Source organism: Amaranthus tricolor, chromosome 4, assembly GCF_026212465.1.
Source record: "Amaranthus tricolor cultivar Red isolate AtriRed21 chromosome 4, ASM2621246v1, whole genome shotgun sequence".
NCBI classification, from domain to species: domain Eukaryota; kingdom Viridiplantae; phylum Streptophyta; class Magnoliopsida; order Caryophyllales; family Amaranthaceae; genus Amaranthus; species Amaranthus tricolor.
The window spans coordinates 29,372,581-29,387,182 of record NC_080050.1 but is presented as its reverse complement, the minus strand read 5'-3'; the positions used below and the strand labels follow the sequence as shown (position 1 = coordinate 29,387,182).

At 27.6% G+C, this 14,602-nt stretch overlaps 1 protein-coding gene across 1 annotated transcript; it reads right to left on the bottom strand.

Annotated features, from left to right (window-relative positions):
• Nucleotides 1-8,099: 8,099 nt before the first annotated feature.
• LOC130810097 (60S acidic ribosomal protein P3-like) lies at nt 8,100-9,757 on the bottom strand. Its single transcript, XM_057676046.1, has 2 exons — nt 9,429-9,757; nt 8,100-8,485 (listed from the first exon to the last, which is right to left on the bottom strand). The coding sequence occupies exons 1-2, from the start codon at nt 9,624-9,626 to the stop codon at nt 8,324-8,326; spliced, it is 360 nt and encodes a 119-aa protein (XP_057532029.1). The 5' UTR covers nt 9,627-9,757; the 3' UTR covers nt 8,100-8,323.
• Between the last annotated feature and the right edge of the window lie 4,845 nt (nt 9,758-14,602).

Here is a 14,602-nt window from a genome sequence, read left to right as displayed (position 1 = left end):
ACACTCCTTTGTACATTGTAGTAGAGCCAAGCAATATGCTTGAGCCTTCCATAAACAAGTAACGACATTAACATCTTACACCGTCGTAAGTGTTCATATTGCATTTAAAGATTGCATAAAAACACTAATTAGCGATTTTAATTATTTTAATCAATTTTGTTTAATAAAACCATCAACAATTCATCATGTGGAGCTAGTTGTTTTACCTTCCACCAAAGTTTAAAATTCAAAAGTTTACGTATATAGCTTAAAATATATGTATATTTGTCTGCATAAAAAAAAAGAAAATTTAAATATATATATATATATATATATATTTTCTCTGCAAAAAAAAAAGAAAATTAAAATAAAGTATTGTATTATACCCACTTAATATTGATAACTAGAAAAACGTTTTACATAGAAGTACGCTATAGTAACAATTATCAATCAATCTAACTGATAAATGCATAAATTTTACGTTTTGTACATATTTTTTAGTAAATTTTAAGCCTTAATATCTCCAAGTATGCATCATAAAAAATTATGAAAATTATATATTAAAAAACTTTACATTAAGACAAATCTAACAAGATCTCACATGAATATATTTTATCTTCAATATATACTTTAAAATTTTAATTAAAATTTTTCTCTCTTAAATAGATAAATTTAAAGTGAAAAAATAAAAAGAAACAGAAGAAGTATACTTTTAGAAATATTTGTCGGGTACGTCGAGCTATAAATAACAAGCCAAATAAAGCTACTCTTAAGAACATAAATGTGGGGGCTCATTTTGTTGGGCCAAAACTATACTCAAATAAGCATGTATTCTTTTCCATCCGTCTCACTATATTTATTTTATAGGTATTTGATGGAAAAGTCGAGAAAAAGGAAATAATTAAATTTTTTTAGGTAAGGAAAAAAATAAGTAAATGGGAATTAAATAAAATTTTAAGTTATTGTCAAAATTAAAAATAAGACAAATTTATAACATCGATTAAAAAATTGAGACAAATGTCATAAGAGAGACTGAATAGATATTACTATCCACAGCCCACCTTATGTTTCTATTATTTTGCTAATAGGAAAATAGATTATAGATGATTAGGATGGTTGATTTTATCCACTAATTAGACTAATTACTTTTGAACGAGCTAGTGTAAGCAACTTATTATAAATAAGTTATTTCATGATAAGCTGTTTTAACCAGTTAATTTATCAAACACTAACATTAAATAATTTAACTACTCGACTCCAATTATGTTCATCATCATACCCGGTTAGTATCCTACTCATAAAATTAGATACCAATTGACAATTGATAATCACTATTCATTCATAATTGAGATACTTTTATTGATTTAAAATGAAGTGATGCGGTAATAATAAGATGTTGAACCATGTGTCATGTTGGTTGTACACCATGCCGGTCATTGTTACGACACTAGCTTGACTTTATTCTTGTTTTCCTCTTCCCAAAATGATGTCTATAGAAATTTTGTGCATGTTCAACATGTTAAATCGTATAGATTTTGAAAAATCAAGGTCTTAATATTAAATTAAATAGTATATATTTAATATTTAAAGATACAAAATTATTAGAAAAATATCATAATTTTTAAAATAATACAGAATCTTCAAAAGCTTTTTAAATTTTTGCCCCGCCCCTGGTTTAATTTCCTAAATCGGTCAATCTAAATGCTTATCCTAGTCCACCATGTTAGGGAGCCCAAACAAGAGTGGAAGCGATGAACCAAGATGCCCAAGAAATGTCGTAATTATAGTTTGAAGGTGCATTAATAAAACAAGACCATTTGCAAGCATTGCCCTAAACAAACTAAAAAAAATAGACCTTTTTTGTGGAGGGTCGATTTGAACTTTGACCAGTGTTTAGAAAAATAACAGAGACGAACCCTATATATCATAATTATCATTATAAATATAGATATGTCATATACTTTTTAATTGACAAAATAATTAATCATAAATTGAAAATTTTTAAGTGTCTACTTTATTAATTAAAAAATTTTTATATGTCAGACCCTTTCTAACTCTAAACTTCAGGCAAATATTTACCATAGTCCTTACCTATGGTCAGAAATGGCTCTGTTTGCAAGCATTAAAGTGTTTGATATAAGGCAGTTTACCATTAATCAAAGTACATCTAATACCAACTTAAGCTAGCGTAGTTGTTTATGTGATTAAAGAATAGAAGAGATTAAAAGAATTTAAATCAATGGAGCATTTACAAGAATTTCTCAAAAAATAGAAAGAATTCAGCTAAAACTTATTTAAATTAAAAAAAATAAAAGCATAAAGAAAATGAAAAACCTGATGGAGTGATGTGAAATGATTAATGATCGAATTAAGCTAGAGATGATCAGTTGAAGCTCTGAGAAGAATACCTGAAAATTAGTGATGATCTGTTAATCAGAAAACTGTAGTTAGAAAATGAAAATGGATCATCTTTTTCACTAATAATTAATTAATTAATTAATTAATAGTAATAGTTTGACTTATTTAATTATTAGTTATTATTAGGGGTTAATCTCAAACAGTTGCAAATGGTGCCACGTAATAGTGTTATTGATACTCTTGTCTCCCTCTTTTTCTTGTCTTTGGATTCTCAAAACCATTTATAACTCCCATCTCAACACTTGATTCATCTAATCAAAGTCAATACTATCTCAATAGTGGGCCCATTTCCTTTTTAATGATCAAATATTTTATACTTTCCCTGTTTTATTAAACTTGCTAATGATAATAATATTTTCTCACATAATATGTTAGTTGTGTAAGTATTTCAAAATGAAAAAAGTGTTTCTTTCAATTTAATATTAGTGTTTTATTTTTTTTTTAGGCTAATTCACCTTAATTAATTGACTCATTTTTATTTTTAAATAATAATTTTTTTTTATTTATATGGACGCATTTTGTTGTGGTACCCTCCTTTGTACATGGGACAGTTTTAATTGTGGAAAATCTTTTAATTGTGGTTTCATCCTAATTTGTGGATGCAACACCTTTTCATTGTGTTCATGTCTTAATATTTGTACAAATTTTAAATGGGACATTTGATTTGAATTAGTGAGAGTACTTTTTTCTCCCCTTTATAAATTTAAAATTACGGTCCAATAAAAAAAATTAAAAATTACTAATGAGATGATTTTTATAGAACAGAGAAAGTAATTATCATCATCATCATCATCTTACTTATTATATTTCACTTATAGAAAATTATAATTAGAATATGGGGAGAAAAGGAAGACGATATTATATTACATATCCATAAAGAAAAGTGCAATCAGAAAAAAAAAAAGTAGTAGGGAAGAATGATAGAGTAATAAAATTAATGTAAATCTTTGTAATTGGTGAAAAGAATCATTAAGCAATTTAGGATGAATTCAAAGAGAAAAAAGTGGTTGATATGCATCCAATGGTGGTGCGTCATTTAATCTCTAATCATAAATATTTAATGATGATCATTATCTTCAATCCATGCGTACTGACGATCATAAATTAAATTAACATTGCTGAAAGCTGTGTTTTGTCTTCATATTACCACCATAAATATTGAATCTAACTCGTAATTCATAATTTAATCTTGTCTTATTATTTACTTTAAAATTATGTATACATAATACGAGTATATTAAATAATATATTAATCATTATAGAAACTATCATTATGTTAATTAACTGCATACCACCAACACATGTCCTCCCAGATGTCAAGCAAAAGATTAAATATAGATTTCCATTTAACAACTCGTAGTCTTCTATGAGATAGTCTCATTATGAAATGTATTTCTTTAATTGATCACTTTAAAATTATAAGTGATTATTACTTTAATAAACTTAATGTTTATAAATCAGCCCAATAAAATTAGTTTCACCATAAAACTGTCACATTTAAGAATTTGTGTTCATTTAATATTAAGGATGTCGGGCTAGTACAATTTTAGATTTATATACATCTGTCCCATTGGGTAGTTATGGATATAAATTCAGTGGATATTGATAATCTCTAATTTTCTACAGAATAGAAGAGAGAAAATTAATCTTTTATTTCTATGGTGAGATTTGAACTCATGTCTCAATGGTAAAAGAGAAAACCCCAAATCACTAATTAAAATATACAATTCATAAATTATCATATCAAATAAAGAATTTTTACTTGACACTCTTATTATACCTCAAATAATGTGTAGATGGTTGTTGGCCGGAGTATTTAGTTAATTTGATCGACCAAAAGTATAGACTTATTTGATAACTTTGAGTCATCTATTGTTATAGAAATGTTTGATTTAATTTAGTCGTTGGCTATTTAATAGTAACATTTTTATTTTATCCTAATAATCAACTTTTTAGTATGCTTAAAAACCAATAATCAAATATTTTTTACTTGTTTAAGTAATTAAAAATCAACCAAAAAAGGTATGTCAAACACACCTATGGTTCAACCATGCATGAACGACTAATAATAGTACGATGGCCTATGATCAAGACGGTTGCAATTATACTAAGTTACAAACTATATAATCAGATTTAGATGGTCATCTAATCATTCATTGTAATTTTTTTTTTATATATTATTCATCGATCACTTTTAATTTGTATTTTATTATCAATATATAAGTTAACATATTAGTACAGTGAAATCTTATTCGATTCGTTTTAATGTAAATTTTATTGATATTAAATTCTTTATAATTTTTAGGATTGAAATAATACATCGACAAAGGTAAAAAATCAAATAAAACATTTAATTAGAATCGGTGGGAATATATAAAATGAGATAGAGCCAAAAAAAAGGAATTTAGGAAGCATTACATGTGCAGGGAAAGAATCCATGTATGTACATTTTGTTAGGTTGCCTACATCTACCAACATGATACATGATAGTTTATGGTACTTTTGTGTTAGATGATGGAGGAAGTAGTCAATGATATTCCTTATTCTTAATTGTTATGATTATTATTATTCTTGTACTAATAATTTTATAAGAATAAAATTATTTTGTACATTAGCTTAAAATAAACCTTATTATTGGATATTTTCAAAATAATTTCTAGTATAGAGTTCTTTTCAAAATAAATGTGGATAAAAAATTACTTATGATAGTAGAGTTTTAAAAGAAACAAAAACTTATTTCTGTATATTCCAATTTTAAAAATAAAAATTATTAACCGATTTATCAGGTCACAAGTCATATGAGCATTATTTTGAATTAATGGGCATTAATTAGAATTATTTTTTATAATTTTCCTTAATTAATATTATTGTATATTCTTACTCTATGGATGGAACAGGGCTATGGGCATATAGAAAGTGTATTACTGGGCTTCATAAATTATGAGACATTCAATATTAGTTTACATTATTGTTAATTTAGTTTAATTACATATTATAAGAATCTTAAGTTTCAAACAAAGTAAAAAAATAATAATAAATAAAAGTTAAAGACACAAACTTATTATGTACTACTTTTTATTAGTCAATGGACCAAAGTCCAAACAATATATTTCCTCCGGCTTTTTACTTGAAACCGAACACCTTTACGCAGTCATATGTGTTTGACGAATTGTTTATATCTAGAGTTATACACAACTTAAAATTATAAAAACTTGATATTATGAAAATATGCGACGAGACAAATAAAATAAAATTCCACAGGACTATTTTTTTCTCATGTAATAGTCACAATATATAAAATATCATAAAATAATAAACAATACAAACTTAATTTGATGCAAGTAAAAAAAACAAATGAACTTTAATATTTTTTATTTCTCAAAAATCTTTATAAAATTTAGTTCAAGAAATTCTATTCTTTTAAAAAATTCAATAAAAGCGATTTGTAGAAAGATAACTCAAAAAAAAAGGTATTCTTTCTATAGAAATTTGATAATAAATAAACATTGAACTACATTTGTAAAAGACCGTTTCTTGATAAAATGAGTTCAAAATAAAAAATTCATATGCTAATAATTTGTATTCGTTAGGCAATTTAATTTTTATATGAGACTCACCTCATAAGACCGTCTCATATCTCATAAGAATTTGTTATGAACATTAGTCAATTAGATTTTAAGCCCCATGAAATAAAGTATCACAAATTCTTACTAGCGCTCCATAGCGTCTAAGTGGGCTTGATCGACCATGGTTAATTGGGCTTCATATCCTTACTAGCGCCAACCTACGCCACGGGAAGAAAAATTTGAAGAAAATAAGCTTATTTAGAAAAAAAAAAATTTAAAATAAGCTTTAGGAAAATTTATTTTCCAAAATAAGTGCCTTTTAGTCTAATACTAAGGTTTAGTTGTGTTCGTTGTTACTAACAGCTAGCTATTACTTAAACTGAATCAACAAAAGTCAAACAAAGAATCGCCTACTGTTAGTAATAACATACCATATACGAATAAAAGCTTAGATTAAGGTATATGGGAAAACAATCATCAGTTGTTACTAACATTCAAAGTCAACGACAGTCAACAAAAGTCAATCCAATTGCCCCCTCGTAGTAAGAGCGGACGATTACTTGACTGACTTTTTTAACTCGGTTTAAGTAATCGTCCGCAAATAGCAACAACAAACACAACCAAATCCGAACATTGGATTGGAAGGCTCTTATTTTGGAAAGCTTATTTTGGGAGTTTTTTTTCCCAAATAAGCTTATTTTCTTCAAAATTTCCCACATGAACATGGATCAAAAGATAAATACAAATTGTTGTATGAGGTGCTTTCACTCCGAAACACGTTCAAATATTAATCAAAATAATCTAATTAATATAAACTGTGAGAATATAAGCTTTCACCAAGTGGTTAGAAGATGAAATGGTTAGAAATATACAAAGTTAAATGAAATTAAAATAAAAAGTGAAATAAAAAAAATCATCATCATCTTACCCAGTGTATTCCGCTCATAGAAAAACTATGGAAAGAGTCTGGGGAGGGAAGGACGGCGGCAACTCATACCCATAATGAAAAGCGCTGCCAAACGAGTCCCCCGGCTCGAGAAAGATAAAGAGACGTAACTACACGGGAAAGATAAATTAAATGCCTATAAATAAAATAAATAAGTAGAACCAACTACGAAAAAGAAAACAAAAAAACTAATAAAGAAACGAGAGAAGCAAGAGGGTAAGAACACCAAAAGATAATTTAAGAGGACATCAGTAGTCTAAAACATGGATATGGCGCCTCTAACTACCCATATCTCTAGTCAGGCCCTCAAAGAGATTTAACTTATACAAGTCAACTTTTATTTGCTCATCCCAAGTTTCCTTGAGTCTTCCTCGACTCCTCTTACCCTCTACTATAATGCTTTTTACCCTCCTCACAAGGGCGTCAAAAGTCTTTCTCTAAACTAAAAATAAATGATAAACAATAATACAATGAAAGTATTACAAACTTGAAGATAATATAAGAGGTGAAAGATAAGCATACAGAGAGAATTACAAATTAAAAATGATGGAGAATTGAGACACACATGAAGCTCAAAACCTTTTGCTTGGCTTGGCTTAATTACAACGTCCAACATTGGCTAGTATGCATAGACAAAGGGGTAAATGAAATAATGCACAAAAGCACAGGTTTGCTCGATATTGAAACTTTGTCTCGTTGAGCATCCCTATATTGGTTCGAGCCATAGGTGGCCCGTTCAAGTATATCAAGGCAAACTTCCTTATCCTTGAAAACTTCCCTAGCCAACTTTGAATTTGATATAACTAAGGAAAAATTTAAACCAAACCAAACTAACCGAAAAAATTAATCCTCATCACCAAGCCAAAGTCGTAGCCCAAGTGGAAGTCTAATGGTAGGTTTCTTGAATAGTTTATGTAGAGTCTTCAACTTTGTTTGAAACACTCGGTTCTTTGCTTTTCTTAACGGGTTTTTCTCAATTCGAGAGACTCTTTAGTTGCATCCTCCTCTAAGAGTATAGTTTATCATCTTTCATCGCTCCACATAACTCATTATAATTTCTATAAGCAGGATACACTATATATGATTATAATCGATAATAATGAAACAATTGACCAATTTGAAGCAACTAAAGCCACTGAGTTGAGACAATATATGCCCATTAAACTCAGCATGACAATCACATTGAAGGCATGACATAAATTTTAACCAGAAATCTCAACTAGGAAAACAAAAAACAAGAATTCACACCAAAATTTTAGACATTACAGTACTATTTTGAAAAGAATGGCATTCACCAGTTCCAACTTCCAACACAATAACTTTATATGTCTGGTATTATCTCAAGTTCTACACAAAATCCTATCAATTAACAAGCCAAAAATGAGACCAAATCATGCCATGATGATAGTAACACACTAATCAAACAGTGAGAAACCCATATCTTCATCCTCACTTTCTTCCTTCTCAGGCTTTTTCTCTTCCTTGGCAGGCTCTGCAGCAGCTGCTCCACCAGCCAGATCTGCAGCTGCTGCTCCACCACCTACGTATGCGGCAGCAACAGCTCCACCAATGATTACCTGGAATATGTCCAAGGCATTGAGTTGAAAAATAACCAATAACAGGTTTTGAGAAAACTGATGCAGTAAGCCAGTAACATATAAGTAAACTCTTCATAACTTTTTTCTCTGTCATCGAAAATCTAGAAACTAATAATAGATATATGAGAATCACGGGTTAAACAAGTTGTTAAATGTTTTCTCTTCCACATTATGAAAGTTAGTTCAATTCTCCTCGCCTACAAAAATCAGTTTTCCTTTTCCCTTGCCTTTATTTTCCGATAACAATGATAACAAAACCTTAATCACAAAATATTGGTAATGGCTACATGAACCAATAAATTAGTTCTACACATGAATAGCGCAAAAACAATGTTGCATCAGTGTACGCCACCTGTTTTATGACCGTTTTTTTGCTTTATGATCCTTACCCAAAATTTTAAAAATTGAAAGATATGATTTGAACATATGGCGGTGGAACCAACCATATGCAAAATATGTAATTGCACAAGACCGCCTAAATTAGGGCTGGTTTTGGACCCAAATTTTTAGAAAATGTATAACACTGCCTCGATAAACTGATATGTATTTTTGCAGTATCCCTGTACTCCTACATACTCCTATACAATAGAATTAATCGATGGCCGAAAGGTAATGAGCATTAGGTAAGTCAAACTCAAATTGGGTTTTCCTGCAATCGGGCCGTGATTAGCCAAGTATGGGCAAGACCAAAATCAGATTGGTTGGATAGAAACCAGATCAATATTACGTAGTAGTTTCATCCCTAACATCAATTCATATTTAACCAAAAGTTCCTCAACTCTTTGATTAAATTCCATAGCGCACAATAATCCATTAAAGGATTCCATTATAAACAATTTAAAGGGGACAAAAACCAGAAATCTGAATTGAAATGAGCAAGAAGCACAAAAAAACCCTAAAAAACGAAATTAAAAAGACAAACCTGAGCAACCGCAGAGGAAGGAGTGATGTAAGAGAAAGAAGATTGAATAGAGCCAGAATCGCCAGAACTAAGAGCGGTTTGAACGAGTTTCCTTTGAAGAGAAAAGGTGCAATCAGCAGAAGCTTCTAGATCGCCAGAGTACTGCTTAGCGGTCCATTCATCGCCAGATTTCTTGCACACAAAGGTGTATACTCCCATTGTTTCCTTACTCTAACTTGCGATAATCTGATGGAAGCGAGAGAGATCGGAAGAACTCGAGAGTTTCTCTGATGCGGCTTCTACAGAGAACAAATTAAAGGAGGAGTGCGTATTTATGTGGTGGAACTAAACCCTAGGTTCACAATCCATTTATCTAAAGAAATCGCATCAATTACAAATAAGGATAAAAATAAATAAAATTTACTGAAATTAATTTTCCTCAATAATTTCACATATTATTCGTCTATTGTGAATAATTTCTATTAACGATTGTTTTTAAATAATTTAATATTTATATATTTATCGCTGACAGCTTTCCTTGTCACATTTTAACCGACTACTATGGGTATTTACCACAAAAAGGTATATAGGTAGGACTAACGAAGAAACATAATGAGGAAAAATAAGTGAGCGTAACGGCTATAGGTACCTACAATAGCCGGTTAAAATGCGACAACAGATGATGTCATAAAAAATATACAAATATTGGATTATTAAGAAATAAAAAATAAAAAATAAAAAAAAAAAATTATTCATAGCAGATGGAGAATAAATAAGATTATTCAGAACTAATTTTTTTAAAATTTATAAAAAGGTACTCCTATATTTTATTGTAAAGTAATGCATTGATAAGATGAAAATATGGGTTATTTGCATAGATGATTATTACATACAAAGTATAAGATATGGCCAAAAATATAAATAGTAGTATAATTTATAGAAAGGATTAAAAACTAAAATAAATTAATTCGGACAAATTGAGTAAGACTCTTAACTTTGTCATCCATTAAGGGCAAATTTCGAGAAATATCTTTGTATATATTTATATGGATTATTATAATTAATATTTGAGGTAAATTTATCATTGCCCATTGATTTGAATATATATTTGACGTATGATATTTTTATGTATTTGTTGAAAACTATTTTGCTTAACATTAATAGAAACAAACAAATTGAATATTTGTTTATATATTTGACATATGATATTTTTATGTATTTGTTGAAAACTATTTTGGTTAACATTAATAGAAACAAACAAATTGAATATTTGTTGGTTACACTTTTAAATTTTGTGGCCAAAAAAATTTAATGTAATTATGACAAGTGCAGATTCTTTATCTAAGTATATCTAGTTATGCTCTCGATGTGGTCATTGTCTCGTACTTAATTTCACAACAATCGTATTAGATCAAATATTTTCTTTTTTTATTATTGGATAGGTGAGAGAAAAAGAAGATTAAGTGAAAATCAAATTTAAAAGCTTATCTGAAAAATGATATTTACTTTCAAACTGAGACAAGATATTCTCATATCATACCTAATATCTATTGTAGTGTAAATGTGTAATTAATGCTACTAGACTCAAGTCATCCAAAGCTTAAATAGTAGGTTTACACTAACAAATCATGAAAGAATCAACACAATTTCAATATAATCATTTTGAAGTGTTTGTACTTTTTTATTTTCCACTTTTTAGTGGGTACTTGATTAAAAAAAAACTATAATAAAAAATGTGATCAAATTAAATATGTCTAGAAAATTATATTATTCATAAGATTATGCATGCTTCGACTTTGCTTAGAATATTAGTTAAACTTTTTTCACCTCCACCTCCGATTCGGATTTCATGTCCTCTAACTTTACTCGGACTCGGATTCTCAAACCTCCGACTAAGTTAGATTGTAACATTTTTTTAAAAAAAAACCTTTCCTTTAACAATTTGTAAAGACAACAAACATCAAATAAGTAGCTATTTGCTAATTTTAATTTAAATAAAAAATAATTATTGGAGCTTTTATAAATAATTACTCCCTCTTACTCTTTCCATTAGTATCATTTATTTTTTGTCATTATTTATTTATCATTATTTATTTATCACTCTTAACTTGTATTTTATTTTTAATCTATAAGTTAAAACATAGCTAAATGGGATCTTGTTTGGTTCGTCCCAATACAAGAATTATTAATATCAACTTTTTATAATTTTTAATTAAGAGCGATTAGAGATATTAAGGGTTAAAATGTTATCTTGACAAGTGAGACTAATGATTGAATAGGAGTTAGTATTATATCTCATTCAATTTGTACATTTGGAAAGTTTAAGATGTTCAAATGAGTTTTAAGTATTATATTTTAAATTATATCAATTTGTGAGTCTTGTATATATTTAACTTTCTTAAAAATCTCACCAATTTGATCATACATTAAATAATGTTTAATTAGTCATTGATCAAAACCTTATTTATGAGCTAGATAGGTTTAGCTTAGGATTAATTTTGGACCATCAATCATTTCAACCATTAATTAAAATTATTTTACTGGATTAATCTAACAATTATGATCAATTTTTAAATTAATTAATAGATCGTAATTGATCAACTACGAGCAGATGATCTACTCTCCCGTTACCTTTTGTTGTCCTACTCTCTCTGAGTATGGATCATACAAAATTATATATTATTATATATTAAAAATCAAATAAGGTTTTTATCTTCTATATATTTCGAAAATTCAATTTAAATTTCTTTGTCCTTTGCTTAAAGTAGACTAACAAAAGAAAACAGAGGGAATATCAAATTCTCACTTTCTCTTCTTATTTGAAATATCGAGATTTATTTAATTAAAGAGCATATATATCACTTTTCAAAGTAAAATTATAAATTCAATTTTTAAATACTCGTTATTTTTTCTCAGCCTATCATCTAATAAAAGAATATAAAACAATCCCATTTACAAAAAATGAAAATTGAGATCCCAACAAGAAGGATCCATAAGACATTATTACCTAAAAATAACCACACATACTCCACTTATACCTCTAACTTGTTTATTCTTCAAACCCTCACTTTTTATTCTTCTTTGATCTAAGTTTTTTCACTTTAATCCTATAAAAATTCCTTCTTGTTTATAGAAATTTAATGGAGGTTACACAACAATATATGACATCTACAACAAATAATAGTGATGGATTAATTGGAAAATTGACACTCTATGTTGGGGATTTAGATGCCAATGTCAATGAAAATCAATTGTTTGATGTATTTAGTCAAGTTGCTCCAATTGCCTCTATTAAACTTTGTAGAGATCTTATTCAACATTCTTCCCTTTCATATGCCTATGTCAATTTCTTTAATTCTCAAGATGGTTTGTTTTTTTTATCTCCTCTTTTATTCAGAAAGAAATATTTTTTTTATTTAATATTTCATCTGTTTTTTTTGTTTGTCCACTTTAAGTTTTTTCATTTTATAAGAGAGAAATTTAAATTTAATTTTTAAAGTATATATTCAACACAAAATATATTCATATAAGATCTTGTTAGATTCTTCTTGATGCAACGAATTTTAATATATAATTTTTACAATTTTTATTATGCGTACTATGAGATATCGAAACTCAAAATTTACTTTGAAATACGTGAAAAAGTAAAATGGACAAACAAAAAGAAATAGATGAAGTATTATTTTGTAGTATTTGTGTTTATATTTATGTTGTATTTTTATGTGGCATTTGATGTTGTTGCAATTTATGTTTTGTTTGTTGCGTAAGTTGATATTCATAAATCTATTCGTAATGTGACATTTAAGTATTTAACCATATCATCCAACTATTTACAATACATCATCATAATTCAATCACATTATCTATCTATTTGTAATAAAATAAATTAAATTGATGATTTATTTATTTGTTATCTTATTTATAGTATTCATTGATGATATCATAAAATTTATTTTTTTATTTTGAAAATAATAATTATTTAAATCTAATTTTTGTTATAAAAATATAATTATGTGCAAGTGTTACACTCTGTATTACTATTTATAATTAATATATATATACCTATAACTTTAATTAAAATATTTATAATTGTAAATATATAACTAAATACTTTTATCTAATTTTAGCTGAGTCATAGACTATGTCACCCTGTTAGAATATTTTTACAGTACTACAAATTGAGTTTTCAGAATAAAATAGTCTTTCATAAAATTAATAGTTTGCACAATATATTACTATAAAATAATGCTCAATTTCTTAGAGAATATAAGAGAAAAGAGCAGTTTTTTTAATACCATTTCATCGTAGAGTACGGGTTCATATAGCATAAAGATTTAGCCGTGTCTATTATATTTTTAATACAAATTTTTATAAGAGGCGGTTTCTTTGAAAGAATACTTTTAATGGGGTTGACTCATAAAGAAAAATATAAAGTAAGAATAGACATTAATTTTAATAAAACGACTAGTTGTATTTTTAATGACATTTAAGGTGTTGAACATTGTTGATGAATGCAATGTTAATATCCCATTTAAAGGGTTATAATTGCAATGCCATTTAAGGGAATCTAATTAAAAGGAATATTTCACCATAATTATCTTCATTGAAATGTTGGATTAAAAACTAAATTCACAAATTTCCAACAATCTAAATTTGACTTGATCTTTTTTAAATGAAATTAAAAAATATTTTTAAGAAAAATTTCACGTGGTAATTCTGAGGTTTTGGGTTTTTCACGTGGTAACCAAAACTTTTAAAAAATCCACACGGTAATCCCGAGGTTTATCAAATTGTTCCACCGTGACCTTATTACACATAAAACGTTAGCACATGTTAATTTTGAAGTTGTAAGGTTGTTGTACGACTATTTATGCGATTCACTTTTTCAAATTCCATCAGTTTCAACCTTTTCTTTTAAAATATAAACCCTACCTATTGAATTTTTACTGCTCTTAATTTTTATTACTTTATTTTTTTATAATAATTATAATATATCTCACTTTAGGCCACAAATGAGAGGGCTCACTACTAGCACCAAAATTGTTTTTTTTTTTAAAATATATACTTGAAAATTTAGCCTATTGATTGAGGATTTGGATGTTTGTAGTTTTTTATATTGGTTTTAAGGTTAATTTTTGGCTTTTGACATTTTAGTTAATCAAAAAATCATAAAAAAATTTGGTAAATGGATTTTA